Source organism: Anser cygnoides, chromosome 1, assembly GCF_040182565.1.
Source record: "Anser cygnoides isolate HZ-2024a breed goose chromosome 1, Taihu_goose_T2T_genome, whole genome shotgun sequence".
In the NCBI taxonomy this organism is placed as follows: domain Eukaryota; kingdom Metazoa; phylum Chordata; class Aves; order Anseriformes; family Anatidae; genus Anser; species Anser cygnoides.
Window position 1 is genome coordinate 166,714,767 of NC_089873.1, and position 22,025 is coordinate 166,736,791.

General features: G+C 39.6%; 1 protein-coding gene across 2 annotated transcripts; it reads left to right on the plus strand.

The window, feature by feature from the left end:
- The first annotated feature begins 4,359 nt into the window (after positions 1–4,359).
- EDNRB (endothelin receptor type B) lies at positions 4,360–20,063 on the plus strand. 2 transcript variants are annotated; one of them, XM_048047476.2, is made up of 8 exons: positions 4,360–4,525; positions 5,251–5,745; positions 14,341–14,453; positions 14,647–14,851; positions 15,192–15,341; positions 16,311–16,444; positions 17,043–17,151; positions 18,680–20,063. In XM_048047476.2, the coding sequence occupies exons 2-8, from the start codon at positions 5,293–5,295 to the stop codon at positions 18,809–18,811; spliced, it is 1,296 nt and encodes a 431-aa protein (XP_047903433.1). In that variant the 5' UTR covers positions 4,360–4,525; positions 5,251–5,292; the 3' UTR covers positions 18,812–20,063. The 2 variants fall into 2 exon arrangements, with proteins under 2 accessions (XP_047903433.1, XP_047903432.1); XM_048047475.2 differs by lacking the exon at positions 4,360–4,525 and adding an exon at positions 4,779–5,054.
- Positions 20,064–22,025: the final 1,962 nt, after the last annotated feature.

Genomic DNA, 22,025 nt, shown 5'->3' on the forward strand with positions numbered 1-22,025 from the left:
GAGGACTTATTTTCACATGTAAGATTTCTTCATGTCTTATACACATAAGAGAAAAAGAAAGTGCCCAAGGACGTGATGTAGATCTGTAGAATGCCTTTTCTAGGTCTCTATGAGAATTTGAGCTTTCACCCTCATAAACAGTACTCCCACCTGTAGGGCTATATGGCATTTAAATAGTAACTCTTGCTTATTTACTTGGGTAAATAAATACTGCATTCTGTTAATGGGGTTCAGCAAGAATCCCTTTGAGGGAACAACTCTCACCTTGGAATTAGAAGTGACCCTCTCTCCAGCCTGAGCAGAGGTTCCCAGGGATTACTTCAGCTGTTAGCCATGTTACTGTGCAGAGGAAGCCAATGGTGCCAGGTGGCAAGAACTGACTTTCGCCAGCACTGCTTAGGGCTGGCCACACAGTAACAAATTTGTTAACGAGGTAGTTGGAACAATCCTGAACAAGGGATGCATGAAGGAAAAAGGGATTCTGTCAACAGCCAGGTGTCCAGCACTTGAAGATGTCTGCCTGGCCCTCTTTTATTTCACAGTATGGATTTCCTTTTTCTAGAGATTTTTAACTGAATGTGTTTTCTGTTCTATAATTGTATCAGTGCAATTTAAAGTCAGTATGTGCTGGAGGATCCATTCTATCCTGAAGAATGCTGTGTTTGTGTTGTATGGTCACACTTGCAGAAAAGCATGGATGAGTGAATCACTGCACCTCTTGTTGAGGTCAGACATTTTGTCTGGAAATGAATTTCATCCAGACTGGAAAGGTTTGCCTGGAGTGATCTCTGTGCATCAACATAAACAGTATATGGTCAGTTATCACATTTCCCAGCAACAGAGAAGAAAAAAAAAAAAGTGTGTGTGTATATATATATATATTTATTTATTTATTACAGCTGGTCTTATCTAGGCTTCCTGGGAGATTCTGGTCCAACCTTCCACTACTAAAAATGGAATTCACAAGTTAACTTGGTCACCTTTAATCTATTGAAATACTATGGAAAATTTGTCTTTAATCATTTCAGTAAAATAAATATATATATATTCCTTATTGGAACCCATTCAAACCTGCAGCTACATTCCCAAACCCCTTTTGTAGTTTTTCTCTTAAAAGACAGTGATTCCAGTTAATTACTTGAGGTACTACTATGTTAATTTTAATTTTAACTTTCATTTACCTTGTGATTTCCTCTGCTGATGCTGAATAGGAAGGATGAGATGAATAAGTTTTACTAAGACCCATATTATTTTTAATCTTTGACTTAGAGGGGAAAATATTTTTCAGTTAGTTACCAGTCTGACTTAAAGGCTTGAACTTTATTTCATCTAAAAATCCTTGAACTCATATACATAAGGACTGTAAGAGACAGACAATTATTTTTTTCTAAGTACAAATTTGATTGTCTTTCATTGTTTTGCATCTTACTCCTTTAAGGTAAATTATGGAATCATTTAAGATGTAAGCTCTTATATTAAAATAGGTATCTGCACTCAAATTTCATGTTTCATTTGTGATATCTTCTGACATAGTTTTATTATAACTTTTAGTGATAAAATAAATAAAGTTCAACTGTTTTGAGAATTAGGTGTAACATCAATACATTGCAGTTGACAGGCAACACTATAATTTATAGGAGCTGCTCAGCTTTGTAGAAGGAGACATAAAACATAGCCATACATCACACAAAAAAGAATTTCACATCTTGGCATGAATTTAGACTAAGGGAGAAAAACGAGACAGATAATATCATTCTTTTGTATCATCTGTCCAATATATAACCATGTGTAGTTACAAAACTCTGTATCTTAATTTCTGAATTTCTCAAAGTACATTGTATTCTATAAAAAAACTTGCTGCCATTGGTAATGTTTCTATGGTAACTTTTAAAACACTGAAAACAATTTTATGACTTTAATTCACCTCGTGAATCTAATGACTGGCTCACACAGAGATGCCTATTCTTTCTATTCATCCTGAACTTGCCCCAGTTAGTAGGCAAATTTCCACCAGACTCAATAAAAAGAAAAGGCTTGATGGGGCAGATTTCCAAAGCTACTTAGTTACTGAACAACATAAACAGAAAAATAATGAGAGTTGCAAAAGTATCTGCAAGCTAATGAAAAAAATCCCATTGATTGAATGAATACAGCATGCATTAAAATATAGATTCCTGAGATGTATCTCATCATCTTAATAGGAGGATTATTTTGGTGCAATAATCTGTACCACTTCTCATGATTTATTTTACACATAATAGAATAATTTTTTAAAATCTTTCTGTTCTTGAAAATCATTCTGGTGGTGACTAAAAGTTACCCAGTCTATCTACTTTGTGTATGACATTCCAAAAAAAAAAAAAAAGAGCATTATCAACCATGTTGCATCTGTCTTATAATTAAGAGAGTCACTGGCTATACTAGCACTTCATTGAAGTGCTAGAATAGCCAGTGGGATAAAAAGCAGGGGAAGTACAGAACATAGTAAAACAAGTGTCAAACTGTCTGGAGGATCTTTTTGATAAGGATGCAACATTCCCCATTTTGTACAAAAATGAACTTTCCGAAGGACCAGGAGTATTTCTGTTTTCTGGGACACACACACACAGAAAAAAAAAAAAAAAAAAAAAAAAAAGATATACAAGCAGCATTACTTTTTCACTAATTAAAGGAGACTTGGATCATAGCGTATACTCTTTTTAATTTCTCAAGTATTCCGAACTATGAAAAGACAGAGTAGAGAAAAAAAAAAAAAGTAGCAACTTAGACAATTTTATTTCCTTGACTATCCCTTCAGTTCTGATGAATGGTCAATCTTCATTATTGATTGTTCACCACATCTAACAGTAATCAGGAAAGAAAAAAAAAAAAAAAAGAAAAAAAAAAAGGTGGTCCAGGCAAACTGCTGGCCGTCAGAAAGAGGTTAGATTCTTTTTTGTGCAATACCACAAAGTAATTCTGCTTCAAGTATCAGCAGTTGTCCAGAGTTCTGTATGGACTAATGGTATTACTAACATTTTCTGAAGTTAAATTGCTATTACTAATAATTCTGATGCTGAAATAAGTGCTACCAAACAGTAGCAAACATATCTAATGGAACTGAGCTAACAAAAATGTTGGCAAGCATATTTCAGTGTAGTCGCAATCTATTTCGTGATGGTCAGGGTCAGCACAGGATGTTTCAAGACCTATAACCTTGCATGTTATATAAGCTTGTTAACAGGCATGACCAGATAAAAGTTAATTCTATTTTAATTGGCAAGAGTTTCTAGTAAAAATCGGTGCTGCAAACACAGACTGCAGAACAGGAAATGAAGAAAATGTAGAAGTGAAAATTGACTTTAAGTCCACAGGTCTCGGGATTCTGTAGGGTTAATTCAATTTCACACTTGTGTCATCCAGAGCAGAATCAGCCAGCACTGCAAAATGTATCCTACTGCAATACATAATCTGAAAAAGCCTGAAAAGATCACTTTTCCAGCTGGAGTACAATCAACCTCCAGCTACACTCATGCAGTTGAGAAGTGTGTCTGGTGCCTTCATTTCACAAATACAAAACAGGGAGGAAAAATGAATGTGCCAGCTAAATTAGGAAATGAGTCAAGAGTGATTAAATGGGAAAGATGCTTCATATCCAACAAAGATGGATATGTGAAAATTGAGTTAAATGAGGAAGGGAAAAGGCTGTCTGCCACAGTGGCTCGAGAAGGTGTTATCAGGAGATGCTGGGAAGATGAGAGAGATCAGACCAACATTTAGTGAGAAGTTTAAAAGAAACAATTGGGTTTTGGTGTTTTCCCCTCTGGGCATGTCAATAATGCAGGTGAGTGGGTCACTCTGTAATGAAGTGTTTACACATTCATGTTCTGCATATGATTTAGCTTCCAGCATGAAAAGATCAGGGAACTTGTTCACAGATATGCTGGGAAACATCTTTAAATCTATTTTAGTTAGATGTGCAGTTGTTTCCAGCCTTCAGAGGCAGTTCTCACTCTCCACAAGAGCCCGCACAAATCTCTCTGCTCCTTTCCTTACGCTTCACTGAAGGGCTCAATAACTGGAACGAGCTGGCTGAGATCAGATGCATTGCTCAGGCTGCCCAAAGCAACAACGAGATAACCAAGCTGGATTACTACTAGCTCGTGACGGACAAAACACTACGGCTTATCTAAGGGCAGTATACGAAGTACCCCAGCTTGTGAAGTGATTTACATCGTGGCACCAAACTCACCGAAGTCTCCGCCTTCTACAAGCAGCTCCTACAGCCCTGGATGTGCTGGGGGCTTGTCTGCAGGCGGGAATAACACGCAGACACGGGGGTCTCGGGGAGGACAGCAGGGCAAACACCTCTTCGTCCCCGCAGGCGTCCCCTGGCAGTGCCAAAATCTCCTTTAACAACCGCGTTGACTCGCCAGTTGCTTTAAAACCCCCCCCAAAGGACTTCTCACTGAGGCTGACACGCTCGACCTGCCCCAGGACGAGAAGGACGGGCTCCGAGAAGCGACGGCGGCGGCGGGGTACCGAGGTAGGGAGCCCTTCGACCGGGGGGGCGGCGTGAGGGGCGCCCCCAGCCCTGGCAGCACTCGGAACCCCCCCGGCGGCATCGCGGGGGTCGGGACCGAGCCCCGGGGGCTGTGGGGTGGGGGATAAAGGGGGTGGGAAGGGGGTGCGGGGAGGCGGAGGGGAGGCGCGGGTGGGCGGAGGGCGCGGGTGGGGTCTGTCCGTGACGGATGGGCCAGCTGCGGGCCAATGTTTTAGAAAAGGGGGGGGGCCGGCTCGGCTTTAGGCGGCGGGTTTGGCCGCGCCGCTGACAGCCGCCGGGGTCTCTCCGCAGGATCCCGACCCTCCTTCATTCCCTCCCTCCCTCGCTCCCTTCTTCCTTCCTTCCCTCCCTCCGGCCGCGGCCCGGGGCGCCCATCGCGGTGGCAGCCGGCTGGGGCGGGGAGCAACCGGCGGAGCGCGTTTCCCTCGCTTGGCAGCCGCAGTCCCGCAGGCGGCGGGCGGGGAGGGAGGTTCGGCGAGGCTCAGGCGGCGAGGCTCGGCGAGGCTCGGGGGTGAGGAGCGGAGGGGGTACGCAGCGGGATCTCCCCCCCCCCCCCCCCGCCACGGGGCTTCCCCGCCCCAGCCTCCGCTCCGGTGCTGGGCGGCGGCGCCCCCCGGGGAAGGCACACACGGAGGCGACCACCCCCACCCCCATCTTATCTCCCCTTCTCCGGAGCTCACCCCCCGTCCCCTCTCTCCTCCGCGCAGGTCGGAGCTGACAGCCCGACCGGGGTCCGGCCGCGCCGCGCCATGCCCGCCGCCCTCCTGCTGCTGCTGCTGCTCGGCTGCCGCCCCGCCGACGCCGCCGAGGGCAACGGAGCCCTGAGACCCCCGGGTCCCGGCCTGCAGGGCCCTCCGGGGGCCGCCGAGGCCGCCCCCCCGACGGCCGGGCCCCCCACGCCGCCCAACGCCTCCCGGGCAGCCGCGCTGCCCAAGGGCTTTGGAGGGGTGGGCGGCGGGCGGCCCCGCTCGGCCTCGCCCCCCATGTGCACGGGGCAGACGGAGATCAAGGAGACTTTCAAGTACATCAACACGGTGGTGTCCTGCCTGGTCTTCGTCCTGGGCATCATCGGCAACTCCACGCTGCTGCGGATCATCTACAAGAACAAGTGCATGAGAAACGGCCCCAACATCCTCATCGCCAGCCTGGCCCTGGGCGACCTGCTGCACATCATCATCGACATCCCCATCAACGTCTACAAGGTGAGTTGGGGATGGGGAGGGCCCGGCAGCGGGCTCGGGGGTGCCTGCACCCGGCAGCTTGTCCCTCGGCCAAAAATCTCAGAGGGGGGTGAGCAGGTCGGATGTCCTCCCTCTGCCCTGATCCCTGCCCTGCCAGCTGGAAATGGGACAGAGGTCCGCACCACTGGTGGCCAGGCTCCGAAAGCCACCTGGGAGCAGATGCTTCATCCCAGGGAAAACGGACCTACACGGAGTAGGTTGATGCTCAGTGGAGTGGGACCATCGCCTCTCCTTTCCCCGAGGAATGGAGGGGAGGCACTGAAGGCCGGCTCCTTCTGCATCTGTGGGTGCTGCTCAGCCCCATCTATTCAGCTGGGGCAGGGTCAGTCGTGTACTTCATGTGGGCCCACATAGTCGCTGGTGGCACGGGGGCTTTCGGACATTCTTTGATATATGCAGTGGTTGGGAGGTGTGATGCTCTCCTGAGCTGTGAACCCTTTCCCCAGTGTTGCAGCACGAGCAGCTGAGGGAGGGAGCCATACCTGCTGCTCTTGCACGCCTACTCCTGAACGTGATAAGACTTGCTACAAGAGTATTATCTCAGTCTCATCTCTACTCAGCTTGAGCAGTCCTTGTGTCCTTATGAATTCCTTGTGCATGTGAATCCAGCCTCTAGTCAGGATGAGCATTTCTGGGAGGGATGCTGGAATACCAAGACACCTTCTGCCATAAAAATTTGCAGGCCAGGTCCCTGAGTGCATGTTAGTTATTGCATAAAGTGCGCCTTGATCTATTGCTTTTTATATGTGTGGTTTTAAGCTCTGGGCTTTGTTACTTTTATCTTTCGGGGAAAAAAAAAACAACAAAACATTGAAAGTGCAGGTTTTGAGTTTAGTCTTTTGTATCTGTAGTGATTATTCACAGAAGCTGCTGAAGTGGGAAAATACTGTATATCTATCCTTTTAAGTATTGAAGTATTACAAAGCAGGGAATTCAGAACTCATCGTGTCAGTGTTAAACTCCTGAGCTGGATAATTTGGATTACATGAGAGTTCTTCATTTTGTAGTATCAGTATTTTCCATGTTATTTCCATGCAGAACTATTTGTCATAGTTCTTGTGAGAGGTGTGTGAGACTGGAATTTATGAAACAAAATACTTAAACTGTTTTGAAAAAGTATTTTTCTAAAATATATTAAACATTTTTTTCCTTCTCAAAAAAAATGCAAAAAGAGTACATGAATAGCAGTTGCTCCGTAGAACACTTTGCAATCTCAGTGACACTATTTTAAAATTAAATTAATGATAAAATGTAGTAATATGCCGCGGTCCTTATCTTGATTGAATGTCATCAAGTATATCACCGTGAGTAGGTTGGAGTGGGAGGAATAAAAGGTCAGACTGCAAGCTGATAAATATTATACCAGCTGCAAGTCCAGGATTTTTATCGTGTTAGGAGGAGAATGTTAGGAGCAGTGCAATAGTTCTCAGGTGCTGAACGCTGCACTGCATCTTAATGAAAGGCCCGTAACAGAATTAATTTATTGATTGGAATAGTGAGTGAAATACTTGCGTCTGGTTTAAAACAGGACTTTTGAATAAATGTAATTAAAATCAGCCTTTAAATATTGTTTGTTTAGTCAAAATTAAGAATTGAATGCAATTGAAGGTGGTAACTCTTTTTTTTTTTTTTTTTAATCAATTCTGCATACATTTAATTCCACCCAGAAAGCAATCTTATGAGGGGCAATATTGCAAAGCAAACACACGCTGGCTGTAATCACCCAGCTGTGTGGGAAAAACAAAGGCTAGGGAGGCCTTCGTTTGTAAATCAAGTATACTTAACAGTTGTAACTTGCAATTTGAAACAATTTCAAAATGAATGAAACAGATGTTCAGAATTGCTACCAGATCCTCAGTTAGACAGCTACATGAAAAAGTGTGAAAGAATTTGTTCTGTTAAAAAAATGCTATCGGCTTACTCAACAACTCGTGTTGTAGAAAGTATGAAAGTGCCTGTAAACACTTCCCAGACAGATCCATAAGAGAGAACTCAGAATTCACTCTAGGAACATTTTTATTAGCTATTAAATGTGATAACTGCAAAAGATGTCCCCTGTGAGTATTTAAGTTAAGCGAGTAAGTAGCTGAAAAAATACACGAATGAACATTTAGATCACTCATTTGAGGGTATCTGAAGAAAACCAGATGTTACGTATATTGTGAGATAAATGCAGTCTGATGTATAACATGCTAATTAGTCCATTGCCACTGATAAATTTGGTAAATACATTCTGTAGAAAATGTGAAGCGTTGGAATCCTTCACACAATCAGCAAACAGGGTACAAAATTAGGTAAAGTGGAGCGTTGCGTCCTGGCAAGCTGAACGTGGGAGACCTTTTCAGCTTTCAGGGTCCTGGTAAACAAGCTGGCTTTGGCTGTACCCCCAGAACTGCAGAATGTGAAGTAGAGAAAAGCCCAAGGCAATCATTCTTCAGCGTGCAACAAAATGCTTTGCCAAATTCCTGATAGTTGTAGCAGAAGTGTAAAGCATAAGGTGCTCTTATGCCTAGATCAGCTCCTTCACTGTGTCTTTGTCAATCTGAGTTGTTTAAGGTGTGAATGTAAGGCGCAGAAGGGTACAGTAGGAAATACTGTATTCCAGTGGTCAGCAAGCCTTTTATGTCCTTCTCTTAATCTATGGAAGGTGGGAAGCAGTGGCCATTTGTCCTTCTGATTTCTCTGCAGTTCCTATTAGGCTTACACTCAGTTTCTCAAACTGTTAAAGGTGATAGCTCTCATGTGTCAGATACCAAAACAACATCAAGATTGAAAACCCCAGACTTAATGTAGTTCCACAACATTTGGGTAGTCCTGTGTGCAGCCAGGAGTTGGACTCAATGGTCCTTGTGGGTCTCTTCCATCTCAGGGTATTCTATGATTTCTATGGTTTCTATTATCTCTGCTTCTCATGTATATATCTGTAATAATATAGGAACATATAATTTTAAAAGCTGTAAATAAAATAATACCCTGCTCTCTCTTCTGACATAAAGATATCTCTCTTTTTCTTGTTTTATAATACTCATCCTCATATATTAAATTCAATTTATTGTCATGTTCCAATAGATATTCAGCAGGGTAAAGAACATATCCTCTGCACACTTTTGTATGGCTTTCTGAACTTCAGCTATCAATTTGCTATGACACAAATGAATGAGGAATGTCTACCTGGAAATACTGTGACAGGTTCCTTTATCTCAGAGTATAGTGCAAGAGTAGAAAAAATGAATGTCAGAGAAGGAACAAAAACTGGTCTTTATCCAAGCCAGTGATCAAAGGGCAAAGTCAGCTTTGGAGGCAATGATTTATTTTTTTCTATAATACATTTTAGGGATTACATAAAAATAGTTAACATTATATAGCATTGTCAAGCGTTGGTAAGATAAGAAAGAAACAGATTAGGGACTGCATATCACATGAAGACTCAAATCAGCCCCCTTGTTAATCCAGCTGTGTTCTAAAAAAGGCAGGGTTTCCATGGAAATGTCTTTGTGATGATATAACTCTTACAATGCAAGTACCTACAGGGCATAAGTCAAGGTTGCCTCCATCACGATAAGGCCAATCTTTTCCTAATTTCCCCCAAAAAGTAAAACTGCGTGTCTTCAGAGAACATTGTTTCTGTTCTATTACAACAGCTTGCCACCTGTCCTTCTGGTGTTAAAGAATATAACCATTTTTAACGGGGGAAATGTGCACTATTTCCTTTTGTTCAACATCTGAACCATTTACTTGGGGTCTTTCAAAGTTCATCTTAGAATTTCTTACTCAAAGTTTATTAATCTCTGACCATATAAAGTAGGATGTTTAGTTGGCCTAAGATCATGATCAGCGAATGCCCTTGGCAAATACCTGAATTGTCCAGTGGAGGAACCTGCCTACACTCACTCTACAGGCAATAGTGGGTAACTTTGTTCTGTAGTTAAATAGGAACAGTCTGTGCTGAAGTCCCATATATGGAGTAGTAGAAATGCCCGTACATTGAAAGTATATGCAAACAGTTTTCATGACAGATCTACAAATCAGAATACATTAGACAACATCAACATAGATTTGTAAATTTAGAGTAATTTTTTCATTACATATACATTTGTTATTTATACGTTCACTCAAAGATGCATGTGACAAATTTCAAAACAAGATTTCATTTTCTGTTAATTACTTACTTAGCTTCAGCCCTGTGTTTATGCTTCCCTATCTGACAGCAGCACAGCTCAGTTTTCTTTATTGTTGCTTTTGATTCAGTTCTTTTACTGGGTTTATGAGACTGCAGAAACTTTTGACTTTGAGAAGACAGGATAAGGTTTCTGTCATTTTCAAGATGAATGTATGATATTGCTTCATCTTAATGCAGTATTAAAAAAAAAAGTTTGCAAGCAAAAGTTATTCATAAAGACACATGAAAAAGACAATAATTATGTGCCTCATGTTAAGATGTACACTGCTTATTGGATAGATCAGTAAAATATTCTTAGCTTAGCTAGAGAAAGAGAAATAAATTTTCTTATCTAAAGAGAGAATCCCACCCTGACATATGAATAAGTCCTAATTATTGTTAAACATTACCAAGTATTGCAATGTCTGACTCAGCCCTGACCGTAAGCTTAATTTCCTGGGCAAACTCATTTTTGAGAAAGCTTGCTCCTGTGAAATACTGAAAAATCCTTTATCTGCCAGGCATTTCACAAATATATTGAAAGAAATGTTGCTTATGAATTAGGTGTACAATTGTATGTCTGATTTCTCATGTAACTCTGCAGTTGATAAATATGAAAATCAAGTCCTATCATTGTGAACTAGACTTACTGTGAATGCAGAGCTAGGAGGAAGTAAGAGTTCCTGCTTTGCATTTTCATGTGCATTCATTGCTTGGAACTAGGACACAGACATAAATAAGTGCACGCCTTGCTCCTTCTTCATGTCTGACTGTGGAAAGTCAACAACAGTGGGTTGGAGCCGTGGCATCTCTGGTGGCTGGTGGCCACAGCAGCTGAGCCATCAGGAGCAGCATATCGTCCTCACGTGCTAGCATATTCCAGCAGCAGACTGCTAACAGCCCTGTCTTCCTACACAACCAAGAGGAAGCAGGGCAGGAATTGTAATTCACAGGTGTGTCTCTGAGTCACAATATCTCTTGGGGCTACTTTCATTGCTGTGAAGCTTTCACATCAGCTCATGCTCAGATCCATGCCTAGTCTGAGAAGGAGATTGCTAGGAGTGTGTCAGGTGTAGAAACAGTGCTATCACAATAGAATTAGTTCATTTCAGTATGAATTCACATCATTCTTCAATGTGTTTTCTTTCCATTTACTCTATTTAATTTAATTTTCAACACATTTCTGTGCCTTAGCAGCTAAAACTTCACTCATGTAAAACAAATGACAATAAAATACTGGAAAAGGTCACTCGGAATACAGCCAGTGGTAGACTTGGCATTTTACTTCTGAAAACGCAACATTATTTTTCCTCTTTCCTGCCATTTGGCAGTATCTCATGACTCAAAGTCATTTGTCATTTGTAAAACGGCAGTCTCTTTGTACAGATACCCTGTTATGAATAATAAGAAAATAATTCTACCCATATGAAATTTTATTAGGCCATACCTGTACTTCAGTAAGAATAATCAGTTGTTCTTGTCCACAAACACTTTGCAATGAATTTTTATTGAATACTTTATAAAGGATTTTCATGGTACCATAAGGCACTGTTTTGAGGAGATGGCAATACAGAGTACAGACGAACGGAAGCATAGTTCAGCAATTAAAATATTCTGCTTTTATTTTACTATCTATGTTTTCAAGCTTTTGCTGCAAAGCATATCATTAGCCACTTGCAATACCATGGTAGAGAAATTTGTGACTCATGCATTAAAATGCTCAAATTTCATAATACATCAGCTGCAAGAGATAAAGGACATGTTTTTCCAATCCAATGCAGACAGCTGTGTGTCCATTCTGCTCCTGATTTAAAAGCTGGCTGAATGAAAGTAATATTTTGACGTGATGCTAAACCCAAACTAATGCACCTTTTCTCTCAGTAGAGCACATCCACTCATGTGCAGCCCAATTACAATCCAGCCATATGGCTCCCAAACTACAGCTGGCTTAAATCCAGGCAGCTTGTAGCACAGGTGTGACTGTCTGCACCTGAGAGATAAGCTTTAGTTCTGGGAAGTCTCATGTGTGGCTAAATTATTGTGATTTTAGTGAAGAGAGACAAGGGAGTGTCTTGTACAGACACCAGCTAGTCGTAGCTAAAATTCTTCATAGGATCTGTTAACAAAAACTGGATCAATGTTCTGGGATTTTAGTTTGGTGAAGAGCAAAATACTTCAATTTTAAAATGCTTTTTTTTTTAATGTATCAGTTCTGGCTTAATATATACAAATGTACAATATACAATAGATATTATAAACAAGTATACAATGTACTTGCTACTAAGATCTTGATTTCTATAGCAACTTGGTGTGTGGTAAGCTGGATGTTCACTGCCTGTTATTTATAAATTATTCCAGGTGTCGTTTGATTCTGTAGAGTGTATATTTAGAAAACCTGTGATTTTTCACGTTGCAATCTTAACAGCAGTTTGTTACTATCACCTCCTTACAGCAATTAAAAAGAAGTCTTAGGGAGAGGCTTTACTGAAAATACTTTAATTACAGTCTGAGTTATTTTCCTACATCGCATAAGCAAAACATACTGTACAGTCCTTACAGCCTCCTCCCTAGTTCCTCTGCTTTATTGCTTTCCATGAAACTCTCAAGAAACATAAATCCTTAGAATTTATTTTTCTGCTTCATTTCTGCAGAAGCATTACGCTCTTCATCTTACTTAAGTAGATCATTGTAGAAATAGATCAAAGCGGGTTTATGTTACAATTTTCCTACTGCTGCTCTTTCAAAGATCCCATTCCAGCATAGGACTAAAGCAGAGTTTTGAAGGCATTGTGGTACTTGAAAATACTGGTGGGCACTTCATAGGGATTTCTAAAAGCACATGCTCGTGAAATGTACTTAACTTCCTTTGTGTTAAAAGAAAATTATACTTAAATTATATTAGGGTTTTTGAAAAATTGTCCATCTTGGCCCATGTAACTGCTTATCTCTAGATGCACATATACACGTTCTTGAGGGCTTTGCTTAACCAAACCAACATGAGCAGGCAATTCTGTGGCTATCTTCAATCATTTTGGACCTCAGCAGAATCTAACTATATGGTGATCCATTTCTTTTCTTACATTCCTCTTTAAAAAGATGATTGAGGAGATCTGAGATGAAGGAAAGACTTTGTAATCCTTTTTTTTTTTTTTGGCAATTGCCATTGTTCTTTCCTCTCCTTTTATACTCTGAACTCCTCTATCCACAGTAGATCCAAGAGGCCCCAATTGAAGAAAGTTACGAAAAACAGATCCATAGAGATGAGCTTAGATAATGTAACCAATTACAGAAACTCAGAAGGTTTACTTTTATATATAACAATTGCGGTATTTCTTGGCATAATCTCTATTCTGGAGAGCCTTGTTTTTATGATGAATTGGAAGATTTGGCTGCTGCTGTGACGTATTTGAGCCATTAGAGCAGCTTGCAGCAGTACAAAGATTAAATATTTCTAAAATGCAGCTACAGGCAAACAGTTCATAGTGTCAGCCACAAGGAAAGTGCTTTCTGTGTCCAGTAAATCTTGTTCTCTAAGTTAGCTATAGTGTACCACTAGGGATGTGATGGAAGATTTCCATGAAAGTGTAAGACCCAAACTGCCAACCTAAATCCAACCTAAAATTAATTCAGCCTGAAAAGCATTGTCCTGTTTTCTTTCTTCTATAGCAGATACAGGTATATGCAGCTAGCTCTTTTGGTATTGTAATACAGGTCATTGGAAAAGTGGTCAATAAAGATTTTCAATGCAGGATTTGTCTGGTCTATCTTAATCTGCTGTGAAATATTTACTTCAAATTAGTTGGTTAGGATCCTTGAGTGTCGAGTGGAAGGAAGAAGTCCCACAGGAAGGACCCGCCTTTCATCATTGGATGGTCAGCTAAAAACTGAGATGCGTTGCCCTCCGGTGTTGCTTAACTTCTCAGTTGAGGGAGCCTCGACATCAAGCTTCAATTAAACACCACCCCAGTTGTGCAGTTGTAGCCTTTGCCTCTGTTCTGATGAACCTCGAGTCACTTTCTCTTTTTCTAGTAAATGGAGAGTTACTTGCAACATTTAAGAAGCCATGAACACTCTTCCCAAAGGAGAGGGAAATCCCCACTTCTCAGTCATTTTTCACCATAAACACTGAGTTGGTGAAGCTGGAAGCAAAATGAGTGGAATTGTACGGCTTGAAAAGTCAGGACTAAGATTTTATGCTTATTCTTGCCCAGACAGGGATTGTCTGCGTTGCTACTGTCCTGTTTTTAGGACATGTACCTTGGAGACTACTTTGTAAAATGGCTCTAATTGACTTAATTTTTACAAGCTGGAAAAGAAAAACAAGAGTATTTTGCAGCTTTGTGAGTTATTTAAAAAAAAAAAAAAGTTCCATTCTAATCTCTGTTCTCTTTTCACAGCTACTTGCAGAGGACTGGCCCTTTGGTGTTGAAATGTGTAAATTAGTGCCCTTCATTCAAAAGGCATCAGTGGGCATCACAGTGTTGAGTTTGTGTGCCCTCAGTATAGACAGGTGAGACTGTTTTTTCATCAAACTCTATAATTTCTTTTAAATAAGAGCATTGGCTTAAATGCTCTTCTCCAGTCAGCTGATGTAATACTAATAAGTTGAATTTAAGCCAGTTACACCAGATGGCTTTATACACACACACACATATATATATACACACACACTTCTAATCTGCAAATGCATGCTGTTGCTTCAGGTACCGAGCAGTAGCTTCTTGGAGTCGAATTAAAGGAATTGGAGTGCCAAAGTGGACTGCTGTTGAAATTGTACTGATCTGGGTTATATCGGTGGTATTAGCTGTTCCAGAAGCTATTGCATTTGACATGATTACAATGGAATACAGAGGAAAGGATCTCAGAATCTGCCTACTTCACCCCACACAAAAAACATCCTTTATGATGGTAAGACACTGAAATTTGTACCACAGCTCTCTAGAACAGTTCCTTCAATCTTCCCAATGATCTGTGGATTGCAGTGTTCACAAACGTATACAAAACTTACTTGAACATAATGTTCAAATGAAATTCAGGCGAATTTCTGAAATATGTTGGTTAAAAGAAGAACATTCAGAAAACTGTCTTCTTGTGGGTGTGGGACATTTCATCTGTAATGTATGGATGCTTTTCAGAGACAGACCAACCAATTAGTTATAGTACACTTTTCAAAATGGTCAACATTCAACTCCTAACAATACTTTTTTGCTGTTGTGTTGTTTTGTTTTGTTCTGTTTTTCCCTTCTAGTTTTACAAGCAAGCTAAAGACTGGTGGTTGTTCAGCTTTTACTTCTGTTTGCCACTGGCTATCACAGCACTTTTCTATACTCTCATGACCTGTGAGATGTTACGAAAGAAAAGTGGGATGCAGATTGCTTTAAATGATCACTTAAAACAGGTAAAAATGTATCCTTGACAACTTTGCTGACCGTAATACCTTTACTGCCTCTACTGCCACATCATTCTCTTGTTATTTTATGAAAACTTCAAGATCACTGCTAAGAAGTACTTCCCTAGCAGTGGTGCCAATGAACTTGCATATATATCAGAGCCATCAGAAATCTAAGACATTTACTGACAGTCACAAGACACTTTTTTTCATTTGGTGTTAATCCTTCAGACTTTATAGGTTTTATTTCTTTATAATAATGAGAGCTGGGTATTTTGTAATTAAAACTAAGATCATACTGTAATATAGAAACCGGTGCTGTAAAGTTGTTAATTATTTTGAATTAATTTCATGCCAAACTGTAGTGAGGTTAGCAGTGTATCAGAACAAAACACATTCCAAAATACATTCCAAGTTAGTAGTGCACCAGAGGGAAACATCAAATGTCATGAATTTAATTCTACTAAGGCAGAATTAAACTACATTAGTACATATATATGTGATTCTTGCTTTTCTAATAGCCTTTTAGTTTGCATGCTAATTTGCAATGGTAGTGTAAATAAGTGTAATCATCTTACCTTGATAAAGCTGTAATTTACATCTCTTGGAACCTTTAAAGTAAGGCCTGAGATCAAAGCACAAGAAAATGCAATTGTAAACAAGCTGTCATTTGAAAGTGATTAGGCAGATGACTATCTTCCTCATTTTAATTTAAACGACTGTTTTTGTGTTTGTGATTTTTCATATTATTACTCATACTTCTGTAAATTAGAGATACAGAGAATTGGTGGAAGACATCTAAAACAATAGAAAAGATTAAGTACATATTCAAAGAAAATAAGTTACTCTGATGTTCTCTTAACTCCTATTATGATAGGGTTTTTATTTTGTTTATTAAACATTTGGATATTGGAAGACAACAACAATCAAGAGAGAGACAGAAACTGTAATGATGTTCTTTCCAATTTTCATTTTCAGAGACGTGAGGTGGCCAAAACTGTATTCTGCCTGGTACTTGTTTTTGCTTTGTGTTGGCTCCCACTTCACTTAAGCAGAATATTGAAACTCACTATTTATGATCAAAAGGACCCAAATAGATGTGAACTTTTAAGGTGAGACTATAAACAGAAAATACCTATGTGCTGCTGGCATGCTCCATAAGCATACCTGGATTTCCTAATGAACTAACTTGTTCTGTATGCCTGAAGTTGTCTCTGCTTTCTCATCCAGTACATTCTGGTTTCACTCTGGTAGCAGACTTGGGAAATTATGAGGAAGACCACGAACAGAGGGCTTCTGTCCTGTTTGCCCGGTCTTCTTCCTCATCCCTTTTGGGACGGACGTTCCATCCTGTGGCATTATGTGGATGGAGGGGGGAGATTCTGTCCCCATTTTCCCTTTCAGCTGAACAGCTAGGATTAAAACTGTGAAGAAAACCTCATGAATATTTCCTCTCACAAGTTATGATGATTAGATCTTCTGAAATACTGATACTTCTGAATACTGATTCTGAATACTGATTCAAACCTTATTATTTTGCGCAGTTGTCACCTCCATAAGTTAATTCTATTGATAGAGGTCCATTTACTCCTACATTTAATAGATCATCTTGGTTGAGTAAAGCTGAATCCAGTTTTCATAACTGTAAACCTCCACTAAGCATTTTCAGAGAAAATGTGAAGAGTCTCACTTACTTTAATTTCCACACAGCTTTTTTCTTGTGATGGATTACATTGGCATTAACATGGCTTCACTGAACTCCTGCATCAATCCAATTGCTCTGTATTTGGTGAGCAAGAGATTCCAAAACTGCTTTAAGGTAAGAAACTGTTGGGAGCTGCACCTCTGGTTAAAAGACGATGTTAGCAGTAAAATGCATTCCATAACACACAGAGTGTTTTAAATGTTCATTAAATTTTACTTTAAAGTTATGATAGGTATTCCCTTCATCTCCTGCTGAAGCTATGTAGAAAGGTATTAAAGCTTTATAGGGACTAAAAGAGAAAGCAAAAGAGAGGAGCATAAAATATAGCTTGCCGGCACCATGCTCATCAGGCTACATCACTTCCTGACTGGACCTGGCATGTGGCCACTTCGAGAGTCCTGACAAAGCAGGCTCAGTGTGCTCTGCAGAGATTCACGTAGCCATATCCCCTGCAAGCCAACAGGGAGGGCACTGACCGCATATTCCCCACATCCTGGCTGAGCACTTGAGTCAGTAGGCACTTAAGTAACAAAGAGGGTACAAGTATTCCCTCGTGCCTTTCCAACACCAGGAGACACACCTGCTATTAGTTTTAACTTGGTTTAAGTGAATAGCCCCCGGACACTCGTTTTCCATATACAATTTGAGGCTCCGTATAGGATTTGAGGCTGTGGATTGCAATCCATCTCCCAGCAGTCCTACAGCCTTCCAGCCACCTTGATCTATCACTTCTGCTTGGAAAATGTCTAGTTGGTGCCCAGCAGCACCAAACAGCACCAGTGTACTTGGAGCTTTTTTGAGGCCCCTCATTGTCTTCAGGCACTGTATCAGGGTTCTTACATTACCACACACAAATTCTTAGATTTTTCTTTTGTTAAGAATGTTAACAGTTGACCATTGCTAGGCTTATTGCCTAGTTGTGTAACTTGTTTACTGGCTGCATCTTTCAGTTGGATATCAGTCAGCTCTACATCTAGTAGCACTGTGATATCTCCCTCATAATTACAACAGCACATGTTACAGAAGCTTTAGTGTTGGTCTCATCTTCCCTGTCTATATTGCTGGAAACCTGAAAGAATCACTGGGTCTAAGAACACATAGCAGATGAAGCCCCAAGTGTGGAAACAAGTGGGTGTGTGGAGAGAAGTCTGGGGTAGAAACCTGACGTGACTTTGAGCACCCAAAGCTAGTCCGTAGCATGAGCAAAAGGACTGAAGTGCATCTAGTAAACTATATGTAGCTTTTCACTATTCTCCTACTGAGTTCTCTTTTTTTTTCCCCTCTAAAAATGAACTAAACAGCATCTCACTCCAGAAGTATAGATTACTGTGTATAAATTTTTACAAGAAAGATTATCAAAGAAAGGACAAAAAGAAGTCTCATTTCATTTTGAGATGCCTTTAAACATTTCTCTTCCTGCCGTCCAGCACTCAGGTTGTTAATGGGGTATCCCACTAGGTAGTTGTCACTTGAGCAATGCAGAGCATAGCCTTGTTTCTTTGCTTATGCTGCAATGCAAAAATGGCAGCGTGCATGCTTTCCATTTCCTACTGTACCACTAAACAAGGGCAGTGTTTTGGTGCATCTTGCAACATGTGAAAAAAAAAATGATGCAAAATGTTTGTTCTTTTTATTTTTACAGTCATGTTTGTGTTGCTGGTGCCAATCCAAAGATCTGTTGTCCCTGGAGGAAAGGCAGTCCTGTTTAAAGTTCAAAGCTAATGACCACGGATATGATAACTTCCGCTCCAGTAACAAGTACAGCTCTTCATAAAACAGGCATAAAAGGTATATTCTCTTACATTAATGCTGGTGCCTTTTTAAGTAAAAGTGGCAATTACTTTTAATGAGATGGTAACATTTAGAAAACTCTAGTTTTGTGTTTTCACAAAACTGAAAGAATATCATAAAAAAAAATGCCCGAAATCTGTGCAACTCTCAAAATCACGGACATTTACAAAACTGTAATCTATAGCACATGAGGAAAAGCATAAAAAGTCATTGTTAGCACTTGAATACTTCTGAATCAGCACTTCCAAATGATCCCCACTTCCTGTATATTAAACCGTCATTTGTATTCACTGTAACAGTTGTAGGAACTGGAGTCACAGTAATTACTAAGCAGTATAATGTAACTTTAATTGGATCAAAGCCAGTATTATTATATAACTCAATATATTATCTTTTATAAAGCAAATTAACCACCATCACTATCGTTTTGTTTTGTTTTTAAAATAAAACCTGAGATATGTTGTAATGCGAGTTTAAACAAAAAAGTAGAATTTTTATCAGGGTTTTATAGAGGTAGATAATGAAACATTAAAGGATGCAGTCAAGTTGAAAGTGCATTTCACTCTGATGATTGTTTTTACCTACTGTTGTTGGAAGGAATTTCCAAGACCTCTATAAATACCATTCTGCAGCCACTTCACTTGTTCAGTGCATTTGGCAGCACTTGGGTATGGTCCATTTCACAGTTTCCATGTTATTTGTGTTTAATGGCAGCAGAGGAGACAAAAAAAAAAAAAAAGGCAAAAATGTAGAGTAATAAAACCATAGAAGCAATGGCTAGTATTGCAAACTAGTTATTTTTAATTGAAAACAAATTGATTGTATCCTCTGTAAACAATGGGCATTCAGGAGCCCTGATGGCTTTCTCAAGATACATTTGTGATAACTTACAACTGTTTTTGCAATCCGTATACTGTCCTGGGGCAAAATCCTTCAGAAACAGCAGGTTGAAAAAAATGTAACAAAGCAAAACATTGGGAGAATTTGAACATTTGTTTTCATACAGATTTAAATTTTTATAAAGAAAAATAATTCACAAACTGTACTTCTAAAGAACAGTACTATGTAGCACACTTGTCTTGATTCTGTTTTAAAATGTTCTACTTCTGTAGTGCCATATTTATGGGCTTAAGAAGATGTGTGATTAGTTTCTGCTTCTGTAAATAGTTTAGTGAAGCCTGATTAATTATAAGGTATTAAAATATGGGCAGGACCCTATAAGAAAGCAAAAAGATGCCTGTAGTAAACACTATGTGTATTGCCGGGAGCAATGCACATTTTGTATATACGTGACAGGTCATTCTTCGGCTTTTCATTTCCTATGAATTTGTTGCAGATGTCCCCAAAGACTTATTAACATATTTAGTGCACTAAGGCATGAGTTCTTCAAAAAGAAAAAAAAAAAAAAAAAACAAAAAAAAAGACATGTTTTCAACAGGCATGGTATTTTATTATAATAAAATTATTTATCAAAACTCAGGAATTTTTTTTTAGTTTCAAAATTTCACATGTAATTTTTATCTTTTTTCCAGCCGTAATTAACTTCAGATATATTTTTTTAATTTTTTATTTTCCATAAAGTGCCTTAAATATACTCAGGATGAGAACAGTTTTTCTAAAATGTTCAGCTGATATTGCCTTGGTTGGCGTTCATCTCAGCTGACTTGAGGTAGCTTACACCTTGCAGACAACTGAAAATAGGAGAGGTAAACCCCATCCCTGGTGTTGCCCCATCAACAGCTAGTGAGTCTATGCCTGTAAAAACAAACTGAGGATGTATGCACATGCATTTGAGCATGTGTGTATGTTTGTGTGCGTGCAAGTGTGTATGTTTTCTGCCATTAGGTTGCTGTTACCGTCTTTCTCTGCAGCACATACACCCAACTGCTATAATGCTGAACCTTCGAAGAACAAAACTTTTAATACATTTATATTTATAAAATACTTTTATTTGAACTTTCACGATAACTTTCTCATGGGAAGCCATGAATATCACTTCACCACACCTGCAGCTATTTCTGTGAAATGCATTTCATCTGTTAAGAATGGATAATCAGTTAAAACCTAAGCTTGATACTGGTCAGTGTTATTTTCATCAAGTTTTATATCATTACAATATTGTACGTGTATATTATTGTTATTTTTTATTTAAAATATAGCTGTTGTATTGGCAAGTGTGTAACATATTTTTCATTTTTCCTGGACTAACTCTTTGTTAGGATGAGTCCTACTAAGTCAGACATTTAGGTTTTGCAAATAAAGACCATATATGCTGCCCACTTTTTGGAGTAATATATACATATTAGCACACTTTTTTTTTTTCAGTATTTTTCAAAGCAGTATTTTTACTGAAGATATCATTTTCTTTAATAAAATTTTCAGAAATTCTTCTTTAATACACTGAAAAGAATACACAGGAGAGCTCAAATGCATTTGTGTTCTAAATAAAATTAAACCTTCAGTAATGAAGACTGGCATTTCATAAAGTCCTCAGTACAGCTCTATTCCTATGTCCACTGAAATCAATGAATGTTTAACATTCATTTCAGTTTAACATTCAATTGGAGCAGAATTAGAGCACAAGAGCTTTTTAAAATACCGAGCTGAAATTTGCTGCCTTTAATACGAAATAAAAAATAAAATAAAAAAAGCTAAGTACTCTCTTCTTTTTTGGATGAGGGAGGTGAAAAGTTAGGAAGGAAAAGAGGGTAAAATCAGCTGTTGGTGTAAAACAGCCTGTGTAAGGCTCATTTCAGCCTCAGATAGAGGGTCACAGGTAACTGAACAACTGCAGAGAGGCACTTGCATCTTTGCAGGAGTTCAATCTTGTGTGACAGTGTGAGAGTCATTGGTCCCAATGGCCTGAAGAGCTGACACATCATGAAAACAAATAAACTTCGAAGAAACTACAACACAACTCTGTATTTTGGCCTTCAGAGGGTAGTTTGATTTTACTTCTTCTGCCACTCTGAATTCTGCCTGCATACAGCTCTCTCAGAGTTGAGAGGGGATTTCAGTCTTGGTGGTCTGAATTGATACACTGGCAGTATACATCAGAGAATCAAATGGAAAAGTCAATAGGTATAGAGCATCTACTGTGAGCTATGGTATTTCACTGTCCTGACTAGCTCTTAATCGATTATGACACAGTTGGCTTAGCAAAAGAATGTTGTTTGTACTGGAATAATGTTAAAAGG